Genomic DNA, 25285 nt, shown 5'->3' with positions numbered 1-25285 from the left:
TACGCGTTCTTCCGCAAACAAACGCGTGAAAAAAAGCAGAGGATGCGAGCTCGAGCGAAGGGGAACTTCGTCGGTTGGCGCCAAACACTTGCCATGCAGTGCATCAAAGGACGCAGGCGCAGTCGCGTGCGTTGCTGTTCGAGGGACAGGCGGGGTTTCCAACCGTAGAAGGACGAAACGCGCAGCGCTTAGGCTGCACTTTTTTGTCGCGCACCGTATATACACGGGTTATTGCAGGTACTTAACAAAATGCTTCCCGCCGTGTATAATAATCTCCACAAAATTACCTTCTTTTAAATAATTCAGAGACAATAATTCAGTGTCCTATTTCAAAATTTTTGACAACTTACCGTATTTGACACTAGCTAAGTTACGTTTGCTTTGGCAGGTGTGCTCTCTGCCTGGCTATCACGTGACAACAATTTGTTACGCGATTAGCCGAAACCTTCATCGAATGAACGACATGTCTAAGAGACATTTCCTCACCCTTTCATGTTCCCCTCTTGCCCACACTGGACGATGGAGAAAATCTCTTAACATAAAATTCGCCAAATTGCAAGTTTGCATCGAAATATCTCAGCTCATAAGGCACGTAGGAACAAAACGAAGACACTTTTCTGATGTAAATCAAACCCAAGCTACCCATTAAGACCATTCGAAACTTAATCGGATCAACCATTATTGGGATTCGATAATCGAAGGGGTCTTCCAAAACCTGCTCAGCGTAATATAGGCACGGCCGTCTCGCGCTGCGCATGAACTTGGCGCGAGACACTAGCGTGTCTCTTGAAACGAAAACATTGTAAGAATTGAAGTTTCGCGCCAGTGACCGAGCAAAAGTTCGGAAGCAAACCTACCCATCCTTGGTTTAAGGGGTCTTTCCACTGTGACGCCCTGATAAAGTACCGCTGTGTACACACTATACCGATTCCTTAGAGACTTGTTCACCGTGACCAGCCAGTGCGAGCCAGACTTAAATGCCCCGATCAGAAATTCCTTGTTACAAATGTTCCAGTGGTGGTTAAACGTCACGACATTACCATTCGACAGTGGCTCGCCCGTTTCACGATGCACCGGTTCACGCGATGTTACATAATGCAGCCTGTTCCATAATTAATAATCTAATCCACCCGGTGAATTTCGAACGTGATTACGTGCAAATTGGCGGGTTCACGGTCCGATCCTCCCGTCTATAGGCGTACCCGTGTATAAATTATTTATGTAATATAATATATCGATGGTCCGTTAGAGGTGTTTACTTATCGGTGCGCACTGACACCGGCTTAATTGCCGGAGCCGCGCGAATCGATCGAATTAATTATTGCGGCGAGCCGAGCGGCCGAGTAGACGCGCGGCGGATACGCTTTCTTGGAACGCGTGCTGCCGCGCTGTAAACGCGGCCGGACGATGGTCAAGGATACACCCCCGGCCCAGACGCGCCACTTTGTCATGGCGTATTACGCCTAGGCTGGCGGCGCCTATGCCGCTGCTTCCTCCCAAAGGCGCCCATTACTCGGCTTAATGCACCGAGTTCGCTCATTTTTATGCGCACGATATGTGCCTGCGCCCCCTTGCGCGGCCACCGTCGAGCATTACACGGCTTACCGCATCCAACGACACGGGTGCACGCGAAATTTACGAGACAGCAGTGTCCAACTTGGCGAGCCTCCGGCTTCGCTCCTTTCCTCCCTAACTCCCTTGCCGGTGGCGTTAGACGGTCCCTTCTGTTCCTCGGTCCGTATACATACGCTGGGTGGGCCGAGCGCGGCGAGGTGAAGTTTCCTTCAGCCTACGAGTCGTCAAGTATGATTTCTGGAGGAAGACAACTATATAATGCCGCGTTCCCACGCGTAACATACGTATGCGGCGTAGGTACGTACTCAGTTTCTCCAGAGCAACAGCTGAACCAGCCGTGGTGCGCGCTCTAGGAGTATTACCATATCAGGGTACAAGCATTTTTTCCCGAAGACGCAATGGCCTTGCATGGCCGCTGATCGAATCAGGCCGCCCTCCAGCCACAATGCGCAACCTCTTCTTCTTCTCGTGCCCGTTCCTTCCTCCGCTTCTTCCTGGTCTTTTTGGTTGTGTCGGGGTCGCGGGCACAGCATCAGCACCGGCTGCGGACACTAGTTGCATGTCGCTTAGCTGTAAACGTGCGGTTACCGGGCTTCGATTAACGTCGATCGTCTCGGTGGCTGGGCAAACGGGTGGTTATCTCGCGATGGATCGATAGCAAAATGCGGCAGGGTTGCACGGCCACGGGGGAGGGGCAGGGAAATGCCTCGCCACGGAGAGGCCGAGCTTCTGTTTGGTCATTTGCGGCTTCGACGTGCCTCTCTTCACTTTCCGCCGTTGCATTCGAATTTATAAATTCGGATGCTTTACACAGGTTCCCACCACAAATATTCAGGTTATTCGCAGCTAGAGGTGCACTGTGCTAAATTCAGCGTTTTTAGTTACGTACTGCAATAGTACCGGTGCAATTCCTGTCTATCACTGTGCACTTTCATTCGTGTACTTCCGTCGTTAGGGGTAGAGAAACTTTCATTCCTTTCGCCAGATAGATTATGCTTCGTTATACTGCATCGCGGCATTATTGATTGCGTTATAACGTGTATTATGGTGCGATACGGTGCTCCATGGGTGCACTTGTAAATTAATTAATGGCGCGCATAATTTATACGCGATACCGGGGATCGATCGGCAGACAATGATAAAACGCTCTGCATACAGGATCGTCGGAAGCAAGGTCGGGCATTTCGTCATTAATTTACAGCTCAGGCAGGGGATGATAAAATCGTCCGTTGGCGAAGACGAGCATCCTTGACTTTAAACTGTCTCTTCAGGAGAGACCGTTTAACACGTGGGTATCTGTAACACGCACCGCCGACTAATTAATTATTCCCCGTCGTCCAGGATTATTCCTTTATCGATTCGTCGACAGATTAGAACTCAAATTTCTCTAACGAAATTTATCCAACTCGCTTTAACCATCGCTGGTCCCAGAGATTAGAACACAAACGTTTGAACGTTCTTATTCATTTAATCTGCTGTATTCAACTTCAATATCTATCCGCCTGAATATCCACCTAATTAAAATCCTCGACTCCAGCGCGTTAATCGCAATTAACAATTACCCACCGGCGACGCGATAACGAGTATTTTCGCAAGGGACAAAACCGAACCCTCGCAAAATGCAACCGCAAAGCCCGCGTGTAATTTCGGGCGCGCAGGAAGGAAACCGAAAACCGGCTCACAGATCGATCTAGATCTGTCCACCGGAAATGCATACGTTTCTATGATATATACACATCCGGCGCCACGCCTCCTCGCCTCACCTGCTGCATGATGCCTTACACGATGATGATAATAATAATAATGCTCATCCGCATCGTCGCGGACGAGCATTCATAACACACATCTCTGGGGCACGTGAGCGATAACGCCTCGGTTGTTGTTAGACTGGCCGTCTTGTATAACGAGCACGAAGCTCCTCGATGTTGAAACATTGCGATAGCGTTTTAGTCCCGAGCACATCAACGTTCCTTCAACCTTGCCGTTCGAGAATCATCCACCTCCACTTCTTTTTCCATGCGAAACCCCGCGGGCGAGATCTTGGGAACGAGACTCCTTCAGCTTGGCACTCTGCTCTTAGAGGGCGGAACTCCGCACCGAAAACAGTGCGATTTGAGAGACAGAAATCACTCGGCAATTGGAATTCACGGAGGTGCTTCGTGGCCGAGCAACGCAAATTTTCTTCCAGGTAGAAAGTGTAAATTGCAAGTGAAAGAACAACGAGGAGCTCGTGCCAAACGAGTAGCACATGTTACCATTGTAGCGCGTCACTACAAAGAACTAATCAACCGATTTCGCAGATCTCTCTTGAGCAAGTTGAAACGATTATCCAACAAGCTTCTAATTAGTCGCTCCACTTTCTCCAAGCAATCTTTCACCACTCTACATACAAATTGTCCAATGTAAACGCTATCTACGCCCTACCTTGCAATTTTCGACGATTCTGTTACACACAACCGAACCTGGGATCGTTCTGAACAAGCTGCGGGAAGGAAAGGCGAGTGTTCACACCAGGTTGAATCAATTTTCACGTTCGAGTCGGAGGATTGGAGACTCGCAGAGTCCACGGGAAGATGAAGGTACGCCCTGAGCTATTTATACACGGTGTCGCAGTCTTTAATCTTACTGGCAAAATATCAATTCCGCGGCACGTAATCGTTGCGCACGATTTCCTTTGTAACTGCTGGTCCACCTACGTTCACGTCTAATTCGAAGAACGGCCACCAGCGACCGCGTCGTCCCGTCAATCCTACGCCAAAAATACTGTCGCGCTGTTTATCATATAACAACCGAGACGTCGTTTCGTCCAAAGTGGAATTCAATATCGACGATTGCCCTTTCAACTTCACGCCGTTGAAAAACCGCTTTTTTCTAATCCCAGAAACGCTTCCCCCTCTTCTAGCAAAGCGATTGCCTTTTAAAAGAGATCGTTTAATTCTGATCAAGGGGGAATCTGAATGTCAAAGTCCTAATTAATACGTGGATCCGATTTATTACCTGCCTGTTAACTAATTAGGCGGAACAAGGGAACGAAATTCGTCTAGGAGCATCGCTCGATGATGTCTCGAAAACTTAATGACCCCGTAAAAATCCGAAAGGGAGCAAAAAGTTGGAGGCAAGTCCAGTAGCTGTCTTCTTGGACAACCGGGGCTCTCGATCGGGGCCTAAGGAGGCGAAATGGCTGTGGGCCACGGTTAACGAGGAATCGGTGAATGAAAAGGCGGAGGGAAGAGCTATAAAAATCGAGCATCGAGGAATCTGATCGGAGACACGGAACGGAAACAATTAAATGCTTGCTTAACCCTCGCTCAATGAAAACCGGGTCATCTTTGACTCATTGTTGTTTCGGCTCTATACGTTTGCGATGAATTACGTGCTCTACTTAACCGAGATAAAGTATAGAAGCGATTTCTGCCATAATAATGTAACATTTAATATATCCTACCGTCCACAAGGGCATCTCCCACAATCTTCGCGTTCCAGTTCACTGTAAGAACTCTACGCATCCCCAATTATTCCCAGCTGCCAATTTTGCATTACGCTACACGAAATGACGATCGTTTATCAGAGGACCGGCTGCAACCTTTCATTATCGCTAACAGAAGAATGGCGGCGCCGTTAACGAGCAACAAAACGAGAACAAATGCAACAGAAAATCTGTGACAACGAGTCTGATCAAAAGGCTCGGCGAGGGACATCGCGTAGAGCGGAAATAGCGATGGTCCCAACCCTTCCCGCGCTGCGGAATCCCACGGTGTTATCCAGCGCCAGTGGTAGAGCTAACAAACATTCCGAGTTTTCGTTCGTTAATCCCTCTGGCATAACGACAAGCTCTTTGCTTCTCGTTTTTCCTGCCCCTCCGCCCGCTCGGGCAGGCCACTGTCAATTTGTGGGAATGTTCTCGATGCGCCTCCGCGAGGAAATCGCGCGAGTCTCGCACATCCTCGCGCCAGCAAATCACGGGAGGGAGGTCTTGCTGGTCCCACGAGCGCTCCTCCGCGCTGGTTACACGCGAGAGCACCTCCTCGCGACCAGCATTAAGCAAGCATTATGATAAGTGGCGTGTTCGCGAGCCAATTCGCGGCCTCCGCTGTCCCACGCACGAATTTCAGCCGACGCGACGCGTCACGCCAACCCCGAGCTGCACATGTGCCTCTTATCCAGTTCTCTGTTGGCGCACCTCTCCGCTGGACCAACCACAGGGCTCTTAATTTCTCGAGAGAGTATTTGAATTTCCACGTTTAGGAATTCAGTTAAGTATTTTTAAAGATTTTTCTCTCAATAAATACAATATATAATAAAATAAATCTTTGTGGAATTTATTAAGTTACTGTTATATTATACAAAAAAAATTTTAAAAGTTTCTTTTAAATTTGTTTCATATGTTTTTTTATAGCGTCAATGTGACCCGTACAAAAAAGAGGTATGTTCGTGGCGTAGGTGATTTCTCGGCTCAAGCTTATCTGAATCAAAAGATTTGAAAAGATTCTTAATCTGTATGAGTGTCGCTATCGCCCGTAGCTCAATTAACAATTTTTTGTCGAAAAATAACCGAGATTTTTCTCGGGGAACATTCGAGAAAACACTCGGGGAACTTTTTCTTTCTAACCGGCGCCATTATGTTATTCCTCAACAAAAATTGTTAATTCAGCTACGGGCGATAGCCACTCTCATACAAATTAAGAATCTTTTCGAACTTTTTATTTCAGATAAGCCTGAGCCGGGGAATCACTTACGCTTCGAACATACCTCTTTTTTGTAGGTGTCACATTGAGGCTATAAAAAAAAACATGAACAAATTAAAAACAATCTTTTTAATTTTTCTTTTGTATAATATAAGAGTAGCTTAATACATTCCAAACTGATGTATTTCATTATATGTTGTATTTATTGAGAGAAAATACTTTAAATATAGCTTCATCTTTCGGCCGATCAAAGTAGAATGACTCCTTAAGTCTGTTACAGTCTTCTTCTTTTGTGTACAGCTATATGAGATTTAAAGCTGCAAGTTGAAAATATGGAAAGGGGGTGAAAGGCCACTGCCTTTTCCCCTGGAACAGGCCAAAAAATGGGAAATTCGTGCAGCAGGCTTTGCATCTCTTGTTACAAGCCTGAATATCGTTCACGATTCAATCGAACGCGCACGATCTCCTGAACTACATTTCACGTTTTGCACACAATAAAACAGCGCATCGCGGGCGCGCTCATGAAAAATTCTAATCGAAAAGATTTCCCTCGGCCCGACAATGCCGATTCCACGATTAATTGCGAGACTCTGCGATGTTCCAGCGTCATTTTCGAGGCACCACGTCCGCGCATTAACCCGTTCTGGATTCCGCTTCCGAATGAAAATCAGACCGCGATTCAGGGAAGATAATGCACTTTCTGCGCGTACTTCAATTAAGCTTGCTGGTGGCCAAAGATTTTGCGGCGATATCTCAGCCGGAATCGCCGTAAGAACGAGCAATTTTTCAAAGAGGATCGCCAGGAGGACGAAGGCAGTAATTTGCTTAGTGTTCGGAGCTTTTCGAGAGGCATTCGAAACATTTTCACCGGCAGAAATTGCTTCCGGGGTCCCGTTACGCCCCGAGCGGATCGGTTCCGCGGAAGAATCCCTTTTTTTTTCCACGGAGATGATGCTCGCACAACGATAATCGGGCGCAGGAATCGTGCGACACTCGCGATGAAGAAACTTAGTGAATGAAAGGAAACCGGTGGTGGTTCACACGAGGCCGGGGCACGCACGTCGCTGCCGTCTGCCTCCCCCTCGACCATTTACCTTAAAGTAAAGCGATTTCCTTTTGCGCGTTATGATCCCACAGAAAACGCTGCCCGCCGACGTATCCACCAGATTATCCTTCTGTACATACCATTACCTCGACACGCGAGCGAGGAGGGAAACGAGCGAGCCGGTGAACGGTCGCCAACGATCAGGAAAAATTGCGGCTGATGACTCCGATACGGTGCTCGAGGCGCGCGGGCTGTAATGGAATTAACAGACACCGCTTTTATCAGCGAATCTATGCATCTACAACTACGAAGATTTGCTGGAGTTACTCGTGAAAAAAAATTAATGCTCACTTTGAAACTCGAGCCCTAATCATTCTCTCTAAGTATTCCGCTGCGGGCGAAAGTAAAGCAGGCAATCGAAAGGAGCTGGCTCTTAAAAGCGGCTCAATTGAATTACGCGGGAACACTGACGGATGACTAAATTTTCGTAACTTCCCTTTTCAAATACTTCAATCGTACCGTGGCTGCGCGTTTCCGAGGAAGTCGTTAGGCGCGCTCGCCGGGGAACAGAATCTCGTTAAGTGAATTTCGTTTCCGGTTACGTAAATGTGATCTGTGGAACTGGTGGAAGCAAGCGGAGGAGAGAAAGAGGTACAAGCAGCGCGCAGCCAACAAACATTATTAGACACTTATAAAAAGAGGATCCCCTTTCGAAGTGTCTCCGTCCAGGTTCGAGAAGACAAAGGGGAAGATTTGGGAGAGCGGTTGAAAATCGATCATCCTGGCGGGCATCTCTGAATAAACGACTCAATTCACATTCCTCCGCGGAGGAACACAGAGAGGACCCCGAATAATCTTATCGCGAGGTGTTATAGGAAGCCGGTCGTGGTCTCACGGCCGTCCACAGATAAACCAGTAAATTTGACTTTTATTGAGCAATTCCTCGAGAACCTGTCCGACACGTACACGGATCCAGAGGCGATAGAGGGACAAAGAGGAGGCGACGCGGCCGGAGCTCTTTCGCTACAGTGCCATACTTCCTGTCCAATCACTGCTTCATCGGTCTCTCACGAATGCGTGCCAGACACTAGCCACCTGAGATCCCGCAGATACGAGGAAAGCGGTCACCCAAGAAAAAGGCCGTACCTGCTTCCACGGGCGTGTTAACAGCCGAAACTCATAAAGACGTTTAAAGTGGCCTAAGAGAAAGACGGGGATGGTGGAGGGACGCCACCGACCATCTCCCTTTTTCCACTTTGCCCATCGATTTTTCGGAGTCGCCAGACGCCGACGCCGCGCCGCTTTGAAAGGCGGCGACGATGAATAGGCCGTTCACCGATATTCATTCGCCTGTGTGTATACGGGGTGATTGTGAAGGGACCGCGGGATGTACCAAAGCACGAGAAAGACAAGAAACTTATGGATTCTCGGAGGGAGTTGCACTCAGATTTTAACCCGAAAAGCGAGCGACTCGAAACTGTCGAGTGATCTAAAGAAGAAGATCTGAAGATCCGAGAGATCCGAAGATTCCAGGTGAACGAGATTGTAATGTTTCAGAGAGACTACTGGCAATGGTGTCAATTATGAAGTATTAATTTTTCTGCTTGATGCATCCTGATATATTTGAAATCCCGAAGACTAAAAATCAAACCTTTACGCTCGAGAAAGACAAGAAACTTATGGATTCTCGGAGGGAGTTGCACTCAGATTTTAACCCGAAAAGCGAGCGACTCGAAACTGTCGAGTGATCTAAAGAAGAAGATCTGAAGATCCGAGAGATCCGAAGATTCCAGGTGAACGAGATTGTAATGTTTCAGAGGCACTACTGGCAATGGTGTGAATTATGAAGTATTAATTTTTCTGCTTGATGCATCCTGATATATTTGAAATCCCGAAGACTAAAAATCAAACCTTTACGCTCGAGAAAGACAAGAAACTTATGGATTCTCGGAGGGAGTTGCACTCAGATTTTAACCCGAAAAGCGAGCGACTCGAAACTGTCGAGTGATCTGAAGAAGAAGATCTGAAGATCCGAGAGATCCGAAGATTCCAGGTGAACGAGATTTTAATGTTTCAGAGGCACTACTGGCAATGGTGTCAATTATGAAGTATTAATTTTTCTGCTTGATGCATCCTGATATATTTGAAATCCCGAAGACTAAAAATCAAACCTTTACCACTGTACGACCATTCCAGACGGTATTAGCAACAGTTTTACAGCGTGCCCGATCAAACGTTGTCGCAATTAAAAGTTGATTTATACAAGAGTCACCGCGCCGCCGTCCGTTCGCGTCGTCGTTAACAACAATATGGGAGGAAGGCGCAGCATGCAAATTTCCGCGATAATTGGCGAGCCCGTGATTCGCGCGGCGGTAATATCGCGATGGAATCGCGCCGGGCGGATCGATCACCGAGCTTTTACGGCTGGGTTCGGGATTACGCGCAATTTGTCATAGACAAGATCTTGCGTTTCGTCGACGATCCGCCAGCGAAAACGTCTATCCTCCGCGCGGTTTTATGATCTTACTCGTGGATCTTCACGATCTCCTGTTAACGGAACAGCGAGAGGTAATGATTGTGCATACTGTCTAGGTGTCCTCCGTATCAGATCGCGTTCGAAAACGGCGAGAGTTTACCTGGGACCCCGAGTTTTATCGGCGCGATCAAAGGGATCGAGATACGACACGAGAGACATTGACACGAGACCGAGCCCTGGTGTCATCTCTTTCCCCGTGACAGCTTCACTATCTTGTTCTTTTCGGGGGACGGTCAATCCCATTATCTAGCTGGCTGACCTGCTACCCGGGCGTAAAGTGGGCAGTCCTGTCCAGCGAGCAATCTTCGATCTCTAACCGATCGATCCCCGTTTCTTGGGAATCTTCGGGGAAACAGCAAGCCCCACTCTCGTTCATTCGCTATTCTTCAACGTATTTCGTTGCGTTTATCAAGGACTTTCTGGCGCGAGGGTTCTGAATGGGATAGCTTTAACGAATTCCCAGGCTCCCTTGCGCGCCATGGAATACGTAAATCTGTTCGAACGTTTCGTAACGACGTTCCGAGGAACATTGGTCCTCCACGAAGTGGAGTAAAAGGAAGAAGAAGAAGAATAATCGAGCGTCTCCGAAGGAGACACCCATGGTAGCCTGTCAGCGGGCGTCAGGATGATTCTACGAATCGATTCGTTAGGTGAAGTCTCCAGCACGGTAAATAATTTGACTCGTGTATGTATAATTGAACGTTACGGGCGTTCGTGGACGTGAGGAGGACGACAACGAGGCCGTGGTTGCGCCATCGAGAAGACGAGTCGTTACCGAATTATTTCGAGGAGAGACTGACAGCCGGTACCAAAGCGCGATGGTTAGGGGGGCCTTCACGGACAATGCGAATCTGTAATTATAAGCGCGCCGTCTTCTACTGCCAGCCCCCTCCCGTCCGCTCCTTTCCCCCCCCCCTTTTTTTCTTCACGTAAAATCTCTTGCAGCCCCGGTATTATCGCCTTAAATCAACAGAGCCGCTCCTACGGGTACCAAGCGCGCGGCCCAAAAAGAAGCTCCGGGGCCCGGGCGATGGGGCAAAGGGGGCCCCCGAAACCGAGGAGATGGCACGAGAGGGACTTTAATAGTAGGTCTCGCTTAATAACCCACGTCCCGGGGCCCAAACTGATTGTCATTGCAGTAGATTCGATCACGTGAGTCGGCACTGTCGGCGTAATATGCCAGTGGCGTACCGTGGCCCTTGGATTCGTGCAAGGAAAAAGGACTGGGATCGATCAAGTTCATTTTTTTAGTCGGGACTAATGGGCACAGCATTGCCATCCCTTGGAAACGTGGGCTTTCAGGAAATTCGTCGAGACGCTGCGGAGGTTTGAATGAAGAAGTTTTAAGAAGCCATTGCGATCGCTTTTGTTTGCCTTAATTGGTGCAAATGCAGAGGAATTGGAAAGGAAACTGATTGAAATTGTGGGGGTGGCGAATTGTCTAGGCGGGTTCGTAGTACTGGGTACTGAAGAGTGTCTATGATGTGAATTTAGTTATAGCGATGGGATATTGATACTTTTTAAGTAAAGAGCGTGGAAATTTGGTGTTTGAGGTGTAAGCAGAGAGAAGAAGGGAATCTTATGTTGGATTGAAGTGAGAGGATAGAGTGCGGAGGGATGCCCCTATATTAAGATTACCTAACATTTATCGAATGAGGGAGATTGTAGACATCTAGCGACCAAATCCGGAACTCGTTACCATAAAATAACGTCGACAAATAAGTGACTCGAATGTAGTCTTGATTATAACTGACAAGCACGTTCAGAACATAACAAGAGAATATTCTCTAGAAAATGATAAATTTAGAAATCGAAATTATGCAATGAGAATTATTTCTGTCAATAGAGAGGGAATTAAATCTAACGTATATATAGTGGCATCTCTGCCCCAGAAAACGAACAAATGTTACGGACACAGCGAAGCACAGACGAGATATAGGATAGACCTATCACCTTATGGAAGTCGTGTCGCACGCAAACTGTGTTACCGACACATAATTTGAGGATTGAATATAGTGGCATCTGCTCATGAACAGCGTCCAACTCAGGAACTACTCTGAAATGCGTTTGCGTCACAGTGGCTCTTATTTTCGACTTTTAAATTTTCTTCGGGGCACCCTCCAGAATAGTTCCAAATAATTATAAAAAAATCCGTGTAAAGTTTGAGCTCCATCGGATAACGGGAAAGGGTGCCCCAAAGGGTTAACAGCTCGCGAAGTCGATTTTATATAATATCCTCCAAGTTACTGATTAAATAAAAAAATGTGTAAAACAAAAGTTGAAGATCGGGACAAAGAGCATCTTTTATATTGTATTACTTTTTCTCGTACGACAAACGGTTTTTGAAAATAGTTTGAAAAACTAAAAAAAAAGAAGTGTTTTTTTCTCAAATTTTATAAGTTAAATGCTTCTAGAACAGTTTTTATTTATGAAGGCGAACAAAAAAATGGAATTTTTATTTTTGAGGACTATTTTTTTAAACATTTAAGGGGGGGCATGTACCGAAATATGCGATTTTTTTATCTTTTATAGGGAAAAACCTTTTTTTTTAGTTTTTCGGACTTTTGGAAACTTGGAAATATCTCAGCGAGATACTGGAACTTATGGTATTTCGAACATTTTCAAAGTCCCCTTTGCTTCAGCACCTTATCGCATTCGATATGGTCGCTTATGGTCGTAAGACGAATGTGTTTCCTTTTGTTTTGAAGTAGAGAAACCAAACTGCATGCGTGACTCACCGATCGTGGAGCACAAGTCTGGTAGCTCGGGCATGAAGCGTGAAGTAGCTATGCCCAGTGGAAGACGTCGTGGTTGCCCCAGGGGATGCTCTGCTGGGCCCACGGATAGCGACCTGAAGTAAAAGAAAGTGGAAAATACTGGAATCTGTTCTTAGAGTAATAGCAGTTTGAATAACAAATCAAATGCAAGTACTCGAATTTAAAAGAAGAAAATTGACTGAGAATTTCAATGACTAGAATAAAATATAATTCAACTGTATTTACATCCATCCTTCCTAGTCCTGTGCCCGAACTCCTCTTCAGTGATGCACTGATGCTAATGCCAACGAGTTTCATTTTTAATAATTAAAAAAAAAAAAGATAAGAGACTACAACGCGATCGGGGATCAATTAGCGAATAACACTGACTCTACCCTCGCGATACAAAAATCAGAGCCCCGCAGCTCGGCAAATAATAATACCACACAAATACTGACTCCAATAGTGTCCCTAATGTATAAGCGGCGAATTCACCTTGTAGAGCAACTGTGCTCCGAAAACCGTAAACAAAAATGTGCAATACGCATCAAACACTGACTCTACCTCTGCATAGACCGCATTGCGCGCGGTCATAATACTATTCCGAAAGAAAAACTGTTTAGCGTAGGGGAGTGGGGTGAAAGGGACACAGCAACCGCAGGAGACTGTTTATTGATGAACCTGGAAGCATAAACATCGTTTGTCCCTTGGTAATAGAAACACAAAGTCAACATTACAGAAGCGAAATATTTAATCGAAGAGAATTAAAAAAGAAATGTATCGAGGGCTCCCGTCAGCGGAGCTGCAAGCATGTTCAAGATTGTCGAATATTTTACAGCACAATATGTCCCGATTTTTCATAAATTTTCGAAACTTTAAACTTGCATAAGAAATCGCATACTGAGCGGAGAATTTTTAATCAAAAGTGTTAGCATTAGATAGAAATAGCCATGGAGACTAAACAAGAGTAGTAATAGTGATTAAAAATGATGGAAAGTAGAGGTATATTAACCTCAATTGTAAAGGAATCCAAACATATCTCACCATTCGAACGTCCGCCAAGCGACTGATGCTCCCCACCAACATACTTAATTGCTGTTCGCAGAAATTGTACGCCGAGGGAGTCTCAGACAGTTCCCTCCATAAATTTCCTTCCTAAGGAAATATCGAATGTCAGAAAACATTGTAACTCAAAGATATTCAACTGGTTATAAATAATACACGAAGATATAATGTGGATTGGTGGTTAGATTGTCCACGATAGATCAACGTACTATTCCTAACGCCATTTGTGCCTCAAGCATCTATATTTCTGCCTGTTCAGAATTGATTCGCGATATTCTATGCAACTGACGCCACAATAATATGATCGTACAATATACAAACAGATTATCTTTTATTTTAAACGTTTATCGCAATTGTTAAGCATTATTTTACGCACCGGAGCGGCGGCGTCCTGACACTGCTTTGAATTTTGCGAAAATCTGTCTGTTGAGGGCGCTGGAAGATGTGGCAATAGAGGGAGATGAACATGAAATTTTCCCGCGCATATTTGATTAGCATTATAACTTGTTTAAATACCTTAGAATCCGTAAATAACTTTATGAACTTCAGTTTCTCATTTGAATTGACGGCAAGCACGTATTTACCGTGAATTTAAATTAAGATATCCAGCAAATGTTCAGATTTAAGAATTTGTATGATAAGTGTCGCGTATCACCATCTTGTGAAGCGACGCCTATGTAAGAGAATCGAAGCAACGTGGATAGATTTAATACCTTGGCAAGGTACTTTTGGAAACGAGAGATTTGTAATGTTATTGGGGAATAACAATTTGCTGTAAATGTGTAATTAAAGAAACGCTTTTCTTTAGAAGTGACAGACACGGCACAGAGTAAACTCTTATATCAGTCATCATTTACCTACAGAACACCGCATGGTGTTCGATATATGCACGCATTTATACCGACATATATAGTACGCAAAGGCAGTACTTCGCCGAATGTTTTAGAGTTTTTGTAATAAGAGAAGAGACATAAATATTGACAGTAAGCCACAGAAGTAGAGACATGTTGTCGCGATTGTCTATAAATGTTGGCCGAACGTTGCTAGTAAATATCAATTTAAGATCACAGGTAAATCGAGGTTTAGCTGTCGTCGTGGTTATGTTACTGCGCCTTAAATCTATAAACAAGCATACTTTCACGTTAAAATGTAAATCTGTTCAGAAAATAGGAAAATGCAAATTCAGTCGTCTCGCTTGCAGTACGCTGAACGTCTCGTCGAGGGACCAGTATGCCTTCAGTATTCACAAACATTCGAAATTTCTTGGCATTTACTCCGTTCGGCATCAAAGCACCGTCGATGCGCCGAGGATGAATGAAACTGTAATAAGTACACCGAAAGGTACGAACTGTTACGTGATTTTTAATTAAACACACATCTTATCAGACGACCTTGTATCAAATAGAAAAACTGTCTTCAGATCCACCTGTAGCACAGATTCAAGACGCAGTGAAAAGCACGAGTGAAACAGGAGCCGAGAGGTTTCTTATAAGCGAGTTACCAGGTGAAACAGCTTAACGCTTCCCCGAGCAAATACTTTTATCTATAAAATAACAAACGAAACGTGAAATGCGAAAGCATACGCTTTAGTTTTATAATATTTCATACAGATCCACCTACACCGCCAACTCCAGAAATAGCAGAAGTTCTGGTGCATACAAATGGAGAGCCTACTTTGGCAAGTATAGGATTGGGTGGATATACTCCGAGTGGATTAATACAATCGTGTCTAGAGTGGCTTCACATTGGTTGTGATATGCCGTGGTGGTCGACAATTGTAGCAGGCACAGTGTGCGTCAGACTGCTAATATTTCCATTAGTAATAATCGCGCAAAGGAATGCCGCAAACATGACCAATAATATGCCAGAAATGCAGAAAATACAGGTGAAGATGACAGCAGCTAGACAATGCGGAAATGAAATTGAAGGTATGAAAGAAACATTTTAATACACTTATAAATAGGAATAAATTATAATTTTATTTTCAGCTGCTATATGCGCACAGGACTTAATGAAATTTATGAAAGAAAAAGAGCTTAATCCTATGAAGAGTTTAATAGTAGCTACCGCACAAGTATGTAGTTTATAATCCGTAAAAGTACTTCCAATACTTCTGAAAGTATCTGCTTTGTAACAATAACGAGTGAAATTCTTTCTTATGTATTTACCAGGTCCCAATATTCATTTCATTTTTTGTGGCTCTGAAGCAAATGGCTAATGTTCCTGTTGAAAGTTTAAGAACTGGCGGTTTGTGGTGGTTCACAGACTTAACAATTCCCGATCCCTATTATATACTGCCTATAATCACGAGCTTGACAATGTATACAACAATCGAAATGGCCATGCTAACAAGTGGTAGCATGGGTAACCTGGGGTTAGGGAAATATGTATTCAAAGCGATACCAGTCATTATGTTACCGTTTATATTAAACTTCCCAGGGGTAAGAAACACTTGCTATTATATATTACCGTAAATGAAGCTGTCTTATACTTTGCTACACTTCCACTATTAAAATTTGTTGCATATACTAAACTGCATTGTTTCAGGTTATATTGTGCTATTGGGTATCAACAAACTTCATTTCCCTGTTGCAAGTTGGAGTTCTAAAAACACAAAGACTTAGGAACCTGTTTAATATTCCAGCTTTGATAAAACATAAAACAGAAGAGCTTCCTTTGGAACCGAAAGGCTTTGTGCACGGATTAAACGAATGTAAGTTTCGGTAGGAATCCCAGGCTTTGTATTTAATGCATTAATCTTCAAATTCTTTTCAGCTTGGACCAACGTCAAAATATCTAAAAAGCTGCAAGATAAAAAGTATGCAGATTCGATGCAATTCAACAGAGCGGGAAAAGGTCCTTTGCAGAAAACATTCAGATACGATCCGACAAAAAATCAACGAACAGCGGCAACAGCAATTTTAACGAAAAAGAGATAATACCTTACATGTAGCTATCTGTAGATAAAATTGTAATATTTAACTTGTTGAAAGATTCTTATTTGCAACGATTCTCCGCTCTGATAATAAATTATAAGAAACCCAATTACAGACCTACGATTAGCTACAAAGTGTCTAACAAGCTGGATAATTTATATTTTCTTCGGACATTTTCCTTTTACTGTCAATGCCGTTAACAATATTTTAGATACTTAAATTTGGTGAAACATTCGATATACTGCCCAACGATATCTTACAGAATTTATATGTAGCTTATAAGACTATTAACATTTAAGTCCAATACACTGATTAATGACTTCGAGTAGATGGCTGTTCTCAAGAGCTGCAGCTACTCTTTCCTTATCGGCCAGTTGCTTGTTCACTGCTGTCTCCGAGACATGAGTACCTGGCGTAATTTCAACGTTAACTTTGAACCTCGATGGCAAAGCTCGCAAAAGTTGCACTCGAATTGATAAACCAATCAATGTTGCCATACTACAGTGTGGTATAGTTGGAGTAAATTGTATATGAACTTTGCTTGCCTTATTATCAATCTGTAATAAAACATCCAATCAACTGAAAGAAACTACCATTATTAATGTATTAATGTTACCTCGATAAGTGTTTGCTCAACTACATTCAATTCCTCCAACGTTAAGGGATGTTCGGGATCATTGATATTTCTAATGAGATCTACAAATTGGAGTAAGTAAATGTTGCGTACGGACACAGAAATTAGGATTGTCAAATCTAAGGGTGGTATTCTCACAAGGGAAGGTCCCAAACCTAAAAATTAAAAAAATTCTGAAACTTTATGAATATGTAGGGGATTTCCTCCTGATTATAACGCAATTTTTGTTTGCTGCCCAAATTCACTCGAAGAGAGTGAAATTAACCCCTGAAAATTCGGCTATTTTTCGATTTTGAGTTATACCTCGCGAACTGTAAAAGATAGAAAAAAATTTCAAGACAAAAGCTACTTCTTTTAATTAGAGCTATCATTTGGTAAAAAAAATATTTTATAGTTCACGAGTTATAAGATAAAATCGGAAAATAACCGGATGTTTAGAGATCAGTTTCACTCCCTTCGAGTGAAGTTGGGCAGCAAACAAAAATTGCGTTGTAATCAAGAGGAATTCCCCTACATATTCACAGAGTTTCAGAATTTTTTGAATTTTCGGGTTTGGGATGTTCCCTTGTCAGTCGCTACTTATTCTTAAACAAATGCTTAAGCATTCGGCATCCTTTACTAGCTACTAGGTTAGTAGAGGATGCCGCATGCTTAAGCATTTGGTTAAGAATAAGTAGCGACTGAGAATACTGCCCTATGCCTATGGAATTTTTAATAAAACACACCAAAGATCTCACGAGAGTCAAATTCGTCCGCGACATCCTCGTCTTCGTCTTCTGCGGTAACTTGTCTATCGTCTATCTTTCTATATAACTTGGGATTGATGTTCTCCAAAGTGTCACCCATTTTTTTATTCTCAAACAATCATTGCTACGCAAGATCTAATGCTCAGACTCCTACTGTTTACATTCGTGGAAAGAGCTTAACTTTACGGCAAGGAAAACACTCGTGGCCTTCCCTCTCTGTTCTGCTATTGGTAGAGCCGAGGTTCTATCAGAAATTAGAATGCACCTGCGACGTAATAAAACTGATATGAATAAACAGAATCTAGAATCAGAAAGAAATCAAACGCTGTGATTGGTGCTTTTTCACGCGTAGTACTATCTGAACTATCCCTAGTACGAAAACGTCACTACGCTACTCTATTATTTATATTTCATGCAGACTGCCCACTTTCAGAGTGCGCCTGCGTTGTAATGGCTGCGTACAGTGTCGGCACATGCTTGATTTTTTAATAATGATTACTCCAATATATTACAAATAGGTGAACCATTATTCAACGTTTCATACAAAACATTTGATAATACAGTGAATACTATATAAAAATACCAATCGGTGAGTTTGTTAATATATAAGAATAAGTGAGGTTATCCTCGTATTTTCTAAATTTCATCGTTTCCTCATTTTCTCGATTATTTCAGATTTTTACCCGCAACAATTTTGGTTGCAGACTTAAAATGGCTACGTCACTTGCGGAGCAACTAAAGAAGCTCAGAACCCCACAAACTAGTATATTGCAGTTGGACAAAAAACGTGCTAGCTTATTGTTCGATCCTAAAGAAGCTGCAAATTTAGATAGAGAAACAGTCTTGAGTATCGGTCAGAATGGGTTGCAAGAGTTGGTTAAGTTGACCGACCTGTTCCTAGAATTCGAGAGAACGCTCTTTGCGCAGAGCTCGCTGAGCCTAGAACGAGCTGTACAAGATGTTAAAGTTAACAAGAAGTTAGATGGGGAAATTGAAAGATTTCTAATTTTCCTTTCCCCTTACTTTCTGTTAAATAATGCTCACAAAGCACTTGAGTGGTTGATATACAGATTTCGCATACACGAATTTAATAGAGATCAGTTTTTACTGCTAATTCTACCGTACCATGAGACTCGAATGTTTGTTAGAGCTCTACAGTTGGTAGATCTATCAGACACAGATGATAAATGGCACTGGTTGGAGCCTCTTCAGAAACCTGGAGTTCCATTAGCTTCGCTCACTCTAATCAATCGCCTCAGCTCTGACAATGGCCTGTTAAAGCTTATTTGCAACCATGCCAGTGCCGCTACAAAAGTTTATTCCGATCGAGCAAGTTGTCTGAGTACATTGTACGCGTTTTACACTACTTCTATATTAGGGACCATTGATAGATCGACCACCGTTGCCGAAGTTCAGATAAATCACATGCTACCAACCATTCTGAAAGGCTTGGAAAGTTCGGTCGCTGATTTCGCAGCTAGCACTTATATGATTTTAGCAAGACTAATGACGAAAGTGAAACTCAACACGGAGACCACAGAGAAGCTACTTTTAAAAGTATTTAAAAAACCGTATTTGAAGGAGGAGGCACTGACTTTGCTCTTTTTCCTGTATAACGCGCCGGCATGTGAACTCACCACTGTTTCAAAGAGCCTCGCTACTCGATTATCAGAGTTTTCTTGGTTTATTCAATCAGCGATAAAGCTCCAGTCCTCCAACACGAATATATTAAAATTCATTGTACCGCTGCTCCAAACCAGCTGTCGCGTGGTTTTGAGCGACCCGATGGGAACGTCGCGCGTTCAGCACATGGTGAGCGAAATACTCACTCGAATAAAGCTGGACAACGGCGGCGTGGATGCCATACTGTGGAATATTCTGGAAAAGGAATTTCTCACGAGAGACGTATCGAGCGAGGCTAAAGATTTCCTGATGCGGTTGTACCAATGCCTCGAGAAGACATACCCGGAAAGATTCGACGACTACTTGAAGAGCCTCATGAAGCGCGGCGACGCGGACAAAAATTCCAAACTGGCGCTGCAATTTCTGACTTCCTGGCATTACGGGGCCAGAGACACCCAGGACTCGGTGGGGATACTCGATAGGCTGATCCACATCAGTCCACAGCAAAGAATCGTAGCGTTGCAAACATTGGCAGAGAATAACGTGAATATCCCAGAGAGCTTCCAGGAGATGATGACGAACACCTTGCAAGCTAGATTCACAGACAGCGAGGTAAATGTAATCAGAGCTTTACTCTCTGTCCCTACGGAACGTCTGACGAGGCTTCTTCCGGTAGATCTGTTGATCGATGAGCTGAAAGTTTTACTGTCGTCGTGTCACAGCATGACCAGAAAGGTGTTAGCAAAGCCAGCGTTGAAGATCTTGTTAGAGCTATGCGAGGCAGGGGACGACACTAGTGTCTTCATCACGTCCCTATCGTATTTGTTTCCGAACGATGACGCAGACGTGAACATTGCGATGGAAGTACTGAACTCGAACTTCGCGAAGAAGAATCCTTATATGCAACACGTGCAAAAGGATCTGGGCAAATCGCCCAACGCAGAGGCGGTCTCGTCTGCAGCTTTTCATAACATATTAAACTGGAAACTGCTGCCTCCGACTGATCATATACTGAGCGCTATGAAGCAGCAGATTGCTCACGGTGACGCAGCCTCCATGTTCTTCAATTTAATACTCCTGGGGTCGGTGTGCAGAGTGCCCGTCGGTTCATTGCAGCCCGAAGTTTCCAGGGAAGTTATCGAAATGGCTACGGAGATAATAAAGAAGTTCCCCCAAGTGAAGATGCTGCAGAACTGCAACAACATAACGGGGGACAACATACAGACCGCCATCGAGCTGACGTCGCAAGGTGTCCTGCCGCTGCAAGTCGGCACGTACGTGTTGGAAATGGTGCACAGGCGCCTCGATCTGAAATTGAATTCCAAGTTCGACTTCGAGAGCAACCCACACCGCAGCAATTTGATCCTGAGGCTCCTCGAAATGTTCTTCGAGGGGATAGACAACAAGTATTGGTGCAAGCATTACTCCCGATGCTTGCAGATATTCTTCCAGATACACTTCTCCACGGTGAAGGACCTGATACGATTCCTATCCCAGCTGTATATAAAACCAGTCAGAGTGCAGACGTCCTATCATTGCCTGAAGATAACTCTGGTGCTCTTGAATGAATGCAAGTCCATACAATGGGCGTTCGAAGATAAAGTCTTCGTGACGAACCTGTTACTATCCCTTGCCAGAGGAAACAACGATTGTCGAGCAGCGGCGTTGGATGTTCTCAAGAAGCTCACACATACGTTGAGCTTGGTAGACAATCCGTTGTCGGCATTGCTAAAGCAGTTGGTGATCAGGAGTCCAGAGATATCCTTGGATCCTGACCAGCTATCGCTGACACTTTACGTTCTACTCTCGCCAGACCCGGATGTCTGCGGACAATTGAATTCTGGCTTACGAAAGAAGCTCCAACAGGCGCAACAACTGTTGTTCGACTTTGTTATGGACCCGGAGACTCCTATACATATCAAATCGCAACTTTTGGACATCCTGGTTTACGTTAATGGGCCGACGATAGTTCAGCAGCTGGCACCCCTTGGCCTTCAGCTTCTACAGACCCTACGGACCGAATCCAACACCAAATCAGCTGGGAACGTGGTGAAGAATATACTACAGAGATTCAACAGCGTAACGGTGGCAGCTCTGACTCTGACGCCAGTTTGGCAACTGTTTGAGGCCAGTATAGTGGAGCACAAGGCCGAGATAGTCGCAGAGGCCAGCGCTCGACACTCGCCGAGCGTTGTCCTCTTGAGGCAAATCGAGGAGACATTCTTCCGAAGCGCTGGTAAAATGTCCTCGGAGCTTCAGGAAAAGATCCTGGCTAAGCTGGTGGACGTGGTCACCGACTGCAACATAAGCAACGTTATCTCTACGGCCAACAGGGCGATCAGGAGGATTCGCATGGACGCGCAGCTCGTGGTCAATGAGCTGCAAAATATGAAGAAGCTTAAAGACGCCGAACAGAATGACACAAAGACGAAGACGAAGAAACGGTTGACTCTACGTTCGCTGCCAGACCCAACGATAATTAATAGGAGGGAGTGGAAGCGTGGCGTAACGCTTCTGGAGTTCGTGCAACGAGCTAATAACATCGAACGCGAGGAACTGCTTTATCCAGTTCTGTTTGACTTATTGAAAACGTGCCTGAGCTTCGAAGAACAGAGCCCTATAGAGTACACCAATCAGCTGCTGTTGTCGACCATCCATCGACTCGCGGTGAAGAAATTGCCCATAAGGGACGCTCATCTGCAGGTGGACTTGATAACACAATGCATCAGAACCTCGAGAAACCCTCAAACCCATCATCACGCGCTGTTGGTGCTGGTGGAGCTGTTAAAGGTCGTGGACATGCGCTGCGCTCTTTACACCATCATGCCCATATTCACCTTCATGGGCAGCTCGGTGGTGCGCCAGGACGATGCTTATTCCATACAGATCATCTCCAAGACCATCGAGACTGTGGTGCCCATAATAAACGCAGCTGAGAACGAAACTCACGCTTGCGAAGTACTAAGGACATTCATCGTTTCCCTGCCCGACATCCCCGAGCACAGGCGGACACCTCTGTTCGTTAAACTCTTGCAGCTGCTGGACAATCATTTCCATCTGTATTACCTGCTGACCTTTGAGAGGCACGTCCTGTCAAGAACCATGCGCATCACCGATCAGGAGACTTCTGGTCAGAGACTGGAGTTCGCCTTGCAGGTGTCCCAGGAGTTTCCACCTTCCAGGCTTATACAAGTCTGCATGAAGCTGGCGCAGTTCATGAAGGAGCTGCCGATCGACATAGAAGAGGAAGAAGACAGGAAGGCAGCGAGGTCCTTCAAGTACAAGTACGTCTTCGACGTGGCCAACAGCAGCCCCAAATACCTGAGACACTACAAATACACTCTGGTCCAGTTCTTAAGCAACCTCCTATCCTCGCCGGACTTCATCAACAGAATCGCAGAGCTCGACTCCGCTGAAGTGGATAATTTAAGACCCTACTACGATCAAATAATTGTCGAATTGATTCTGCTGATCCAAAGTACATCGAAGACCGCTGATCGGCACCAGGGCAAACCGTTTTTGAAGTACTGGAAGGTGCTCCTGCATTATTTGTACGATGTGCTGGATCTGATCAATAATTTGCTGCCGAATGCAATCTTCTTGGACAGCATCAAGCGCCTGATGGATCGCGAGTTGATGACAGTCAAGAGGAAAGCCCTGGAACTTCTCAACACGCGTCTCCAGCAACGGAAGTTCGGGGAGGAAGATTACCCGGACTTGCTCAGCTTGATCGAATCTTTGTTGAGGATCATCGAAGTTAGAGTGAAGTGTGAGACGCAGGAACAGGAGATCGTCCAGCAGACCGTTCTCATCACCCTGAAGCTACTGGCCAAATTACTAGCCACTGAACATCCTTCCGTGTTCAAACCTGTAAGTTCCTCAGAAAGGCTTCAGTGTTTTTATCTTTGTAGAAGAACGATTCCAATCCTGCAGAAATTCTCCAACGAATTACTATTCTGTTTTAGATCCTAGAGATGACCACCGAACTTCTTCGAACGAGAGAAGGACCAGTGCTAGGCAGCGCTGCACTGTGCGTCGCAGAATTGTGCAGCTCCATGCGCATCCACGCCATTCACTCGCTGAACAAGTTCGTGCCAGCGATCTTACAGCTACTGGAGACCCACTGCCACCAAGGTGTGCCCGACGTGATAGTCGTCAGCATAGTCAGCGCGCTGCAGAAGATAGTCGAGTCCGTAGGAAACTTCCTCTCCCTGTACTTGGACCAATTGCTGTTCCAACTGGCGAGGTTGAATTCTCTCTACACCGACACGGAGCATCCAAAGATCGGGATCGTGGTGTCGCGTCTGAAGGCGACCACGCAGAAGCTGTCCAGCTGCGTGCCTCTACGTGTACTATTGCCAGCAGTGAACAGGACCTACGCCACGTTGCTGACAAAGAGGTCGTACCAGTGTATACCAGCTCTCATGATCGTCTTGGCAGAGTCCTTCAGCAGCGTGCAATCGTCTGACTTAACGCCAGCCATCCCAGATCTCGGCACATTCTTCTTGAAGGTCTTGCAATTCCGCGAGGACATTTCCAGTCCCGAGGACAGCATGATGGCGGACGACTCGGAAGTGACGCTGAAGCACGTGGTGATGGTGGAGGAGAGCGCTAGCAAATCGTTAGTCGCCTTGGTTTTGAAACTGAGCGAAGCCACTTTCAGGCCTGTCTACTACAAACTGTACGATTGGGCTGCCAGGAATCCACAATACAAGCAACGGTGCATCACTTTCTACAGGCTCTCTGCCAATATAGCAGAATGCTTAAAGTCCCTGTTCGTGCTCTTCGCTGGCCACTTCCTCAAGCACGCGGCTATCCTGTTGAGCAGCAACAATCCAGCCATCACGGAAGAGCCCCAGGAAATGACGCTTCCCGAAGAGTCCAGCAGGATCGAGCTGGTGGAAGCTATTCTGCTGACCCTTTATCGGGTCTTCAGCTACGATGCGCACAATTTCGTGAATCAGGAGAGATTCGAGACGCTCATGCAACCCATCGTGGACCAGCTGGAGAACACGATGGGCAGCAAGGAGGAATACGAGAAGAGGGCCAGTGAACTGGTCGTGCCTTGCGTGGCAGCCTTCGCCAGTGCCATTCCTGACGATTCCTTGCACAAACAGCTGGTGTACCAGACGTTGCTGAAGACGAGGCACGCGAAACCGTCTGTACGAAGCGCAGCGCTGAACGCCTTGGTAAGTAGAGGCTCATTGTTAATCCGTTCCTCCGATACATTGATCTTCCGATGCTTAAATGCCATACGAATACATCTATACATATCTGGCATGGCACACGTAATATGATCACCGTTGGCGTTTGGTTAACACAGGTCGAGATCGTAAGGAAGCTGGGAGAAGATTTCATGCCACTGTTACCGGAGACTATACCTTTCCTAGCAGAGCTATTGGAGGACGAAGATGAAGCTACAGAGAAATGTGCACAGAATGCAGTGCGTACACTCGAAGAGATCTTAGGAGAACCTCTGCAAAAATATTTCTAAACTAATCTGACAGAGCTGTTCACATCATAGCTCAGATACGTAAAAGTTGTACATACCCACGCACGTAAGTGTCATCGATGTAATAAAATAAGTCATTCATTTTTACACAATATTTCCTATCTCTTTACCCTCGTACCATGACGAGGAGCAAGCTTCCTTTTAATATGCTTCTTATTACAGTATAAGGCAG

The 25285-nt window shown here is 45.1% G+C and overlaps 4 protein-coding genes across 7 annotated transcripts in view; 2 read left to right on the top strand and 2 right to left on the bottom strand.

Moving 5' to 3' along the window:
- LOC143369846 (LIM/homeobox protein Lhx9-like) overlaps positions 1-13659 on the bottom strand; it is a 103430-nt gene extending 89771 nt beyond the window's left edge. For 2 of the 3 annotated variants that reach the window (XM_076814252.1, XM_076814253.1), the window contains exons 1-2: positions 12844-13321; positions 12580-12692 (exon numbers count right to left, since the gene is read on the bottom strand). The gene's annotated coding sequence lies outside the window, so the exon portion shown is untranslated. Of the gene's footprint in view, positions 1-12579; positions 12693-12843; positions 13322-13641 lie in introns of those variants that run through there. The other variant, XM_076814254.1, reaches the window with a different exon arrangement.
- Positions 13660-14572: 913 nt separating this feature from the next.
- On the top strand, positions 14573-16707 carry Oxa1l (OXA1L mitochondrial inner membrane protein). 2 transcript variants are annotated; one of them, XM_076814257.1, is made up of 8 exons: positions 14573-14732; positions 14826-15003; positions 15083-15166; positions 15273-15590; positions 15651-15736; positions 15834-16103; positions 16210-16375; positions 16438-16707. In XM_076814257.1, the coding sequence occupies exons 1-8, from the start codon at positions 14667-14669 to the stop codon at positions 16599-16601; spliced, it is 1332 nt and encodes a 443-aa protein (XP_076670372.1). In that variant the 5' UTR covers positions 14573-14666; the 3' UTR covers positions 16602-16707. The 2 variants fall into 2 exon arrangements, with proteins under 2 accessions (XP_076670372.1, XP_076670371.1); XM_076814256.1 differs by having other exon boundaries at positions 15068-15166.
- Positions 15623-18365, bottom strand: Galla-2 (MIP18 family protein galla-2). The gene is made up of 3 exons (XM_076814260.1): positions 17958-18365; positions 17215-17294; positions 15623-17155 (listed from the first exon to the last, which is right to left on the bottom strand). The coding sequence occupies exons 1-3, from the start codon at positions 18076-18078 to the stop codon at positions 16886-16888; spliced, it is 471 nt and encodes a 156-aa protein (XP_076670375.1). The 5' UTR covers positions 18079-18365; the 3' UTR covers positions 15623-16885.
- Positions 18366-18658: 293 nt separating this feature from the next.
- L(2)k09022 (HEAT repeat containing 1 homolog l(2)k09022) lies at positions 18659-25203 on the top strand. The gene is made up of 3 exons (XM_076814229.1): positions 18659-23471; positions 23567-24790; positions 24925-25203. Exons 1-3 carry the CDS (start codon positions 18690-18692, stop codon positions 25093-25095), a joined length of 6177 nt encoding a protein of 2058 aa, XP_076670344.1. The 5' UTR covers positions 18659-18689; the 3' UTR covers positions 25096-25203.
- Positions 25204-25285: the final 82 nt, after the last annotated feature.

This window comes from Andrena cerasifolii, chromosome 6 (assembly GCF_050908995.1).
Source record: "Andrena cerasifolii isolate SP2316 chromosome 6, iyAndCera1_principal, whole genome shotgun sequence".
NCBI lineage: Eukaryota > Metazoa > Arthropoda > Insecta > Hymenoptera > Andrenidae > Andrena > Andrena cerasifolii.
Note: the sequence above shows the minus strand (reverse complement) of the source record. Positions and strands in the feature narration are given on the sequence as shown.

What these genes read in the sequence shown, in the direction of transcription:
- Oxa1l (XM_076814256.1), top strand. Translation starts at nt 14,667, where the DNA reads ATGTTGTCGCGATTGTCTATAAATGTTGGCCGAACGTTGCTAGTAAAT. An exon ending in ATGCGGAAATGAAATTGAAG is followed by an intron (nt 15,591 to 15,650) that starts GTATGAAAGAAA and finishes TTTTATTTTCAG; the next exon opens with CTGCTATATGCGCACAGGAC. An exon ending in TTATATTAAACTTCCCAGGG is followed by an intron (nt 16,104 to 16,209) that starts GTAAGAAACACT and finishes GCATTGTTTCAG; the next exon opens with GTTATATTGTGCTATTGGGT.
- Galla-2 (XM_076814260.1), bottom strand. Translation starts at nt 18,078, where the DNA reads ATGGGTGACACTTTGGAGAACATCAATCCCAAGTTATATAGAAAGATA. An exon ending in TGACTCTCGTGAGATCTTTG is followed by an intron (nt 17,295 to 17,957) that starts GTGTGTTTTATT and finishes TCCAATTTGTAG; the next exon opens with ATCTCATTAGAAATATCAAT. An exon ending in TTGAGCAAACACTTATCGAG is followed by an intron (nt 17,156 to 17,214) that starts GTAACATTAATA and finishes GTTTTATTACAG; the next exon opens with ATTGATAATAAGGCAAGCAA.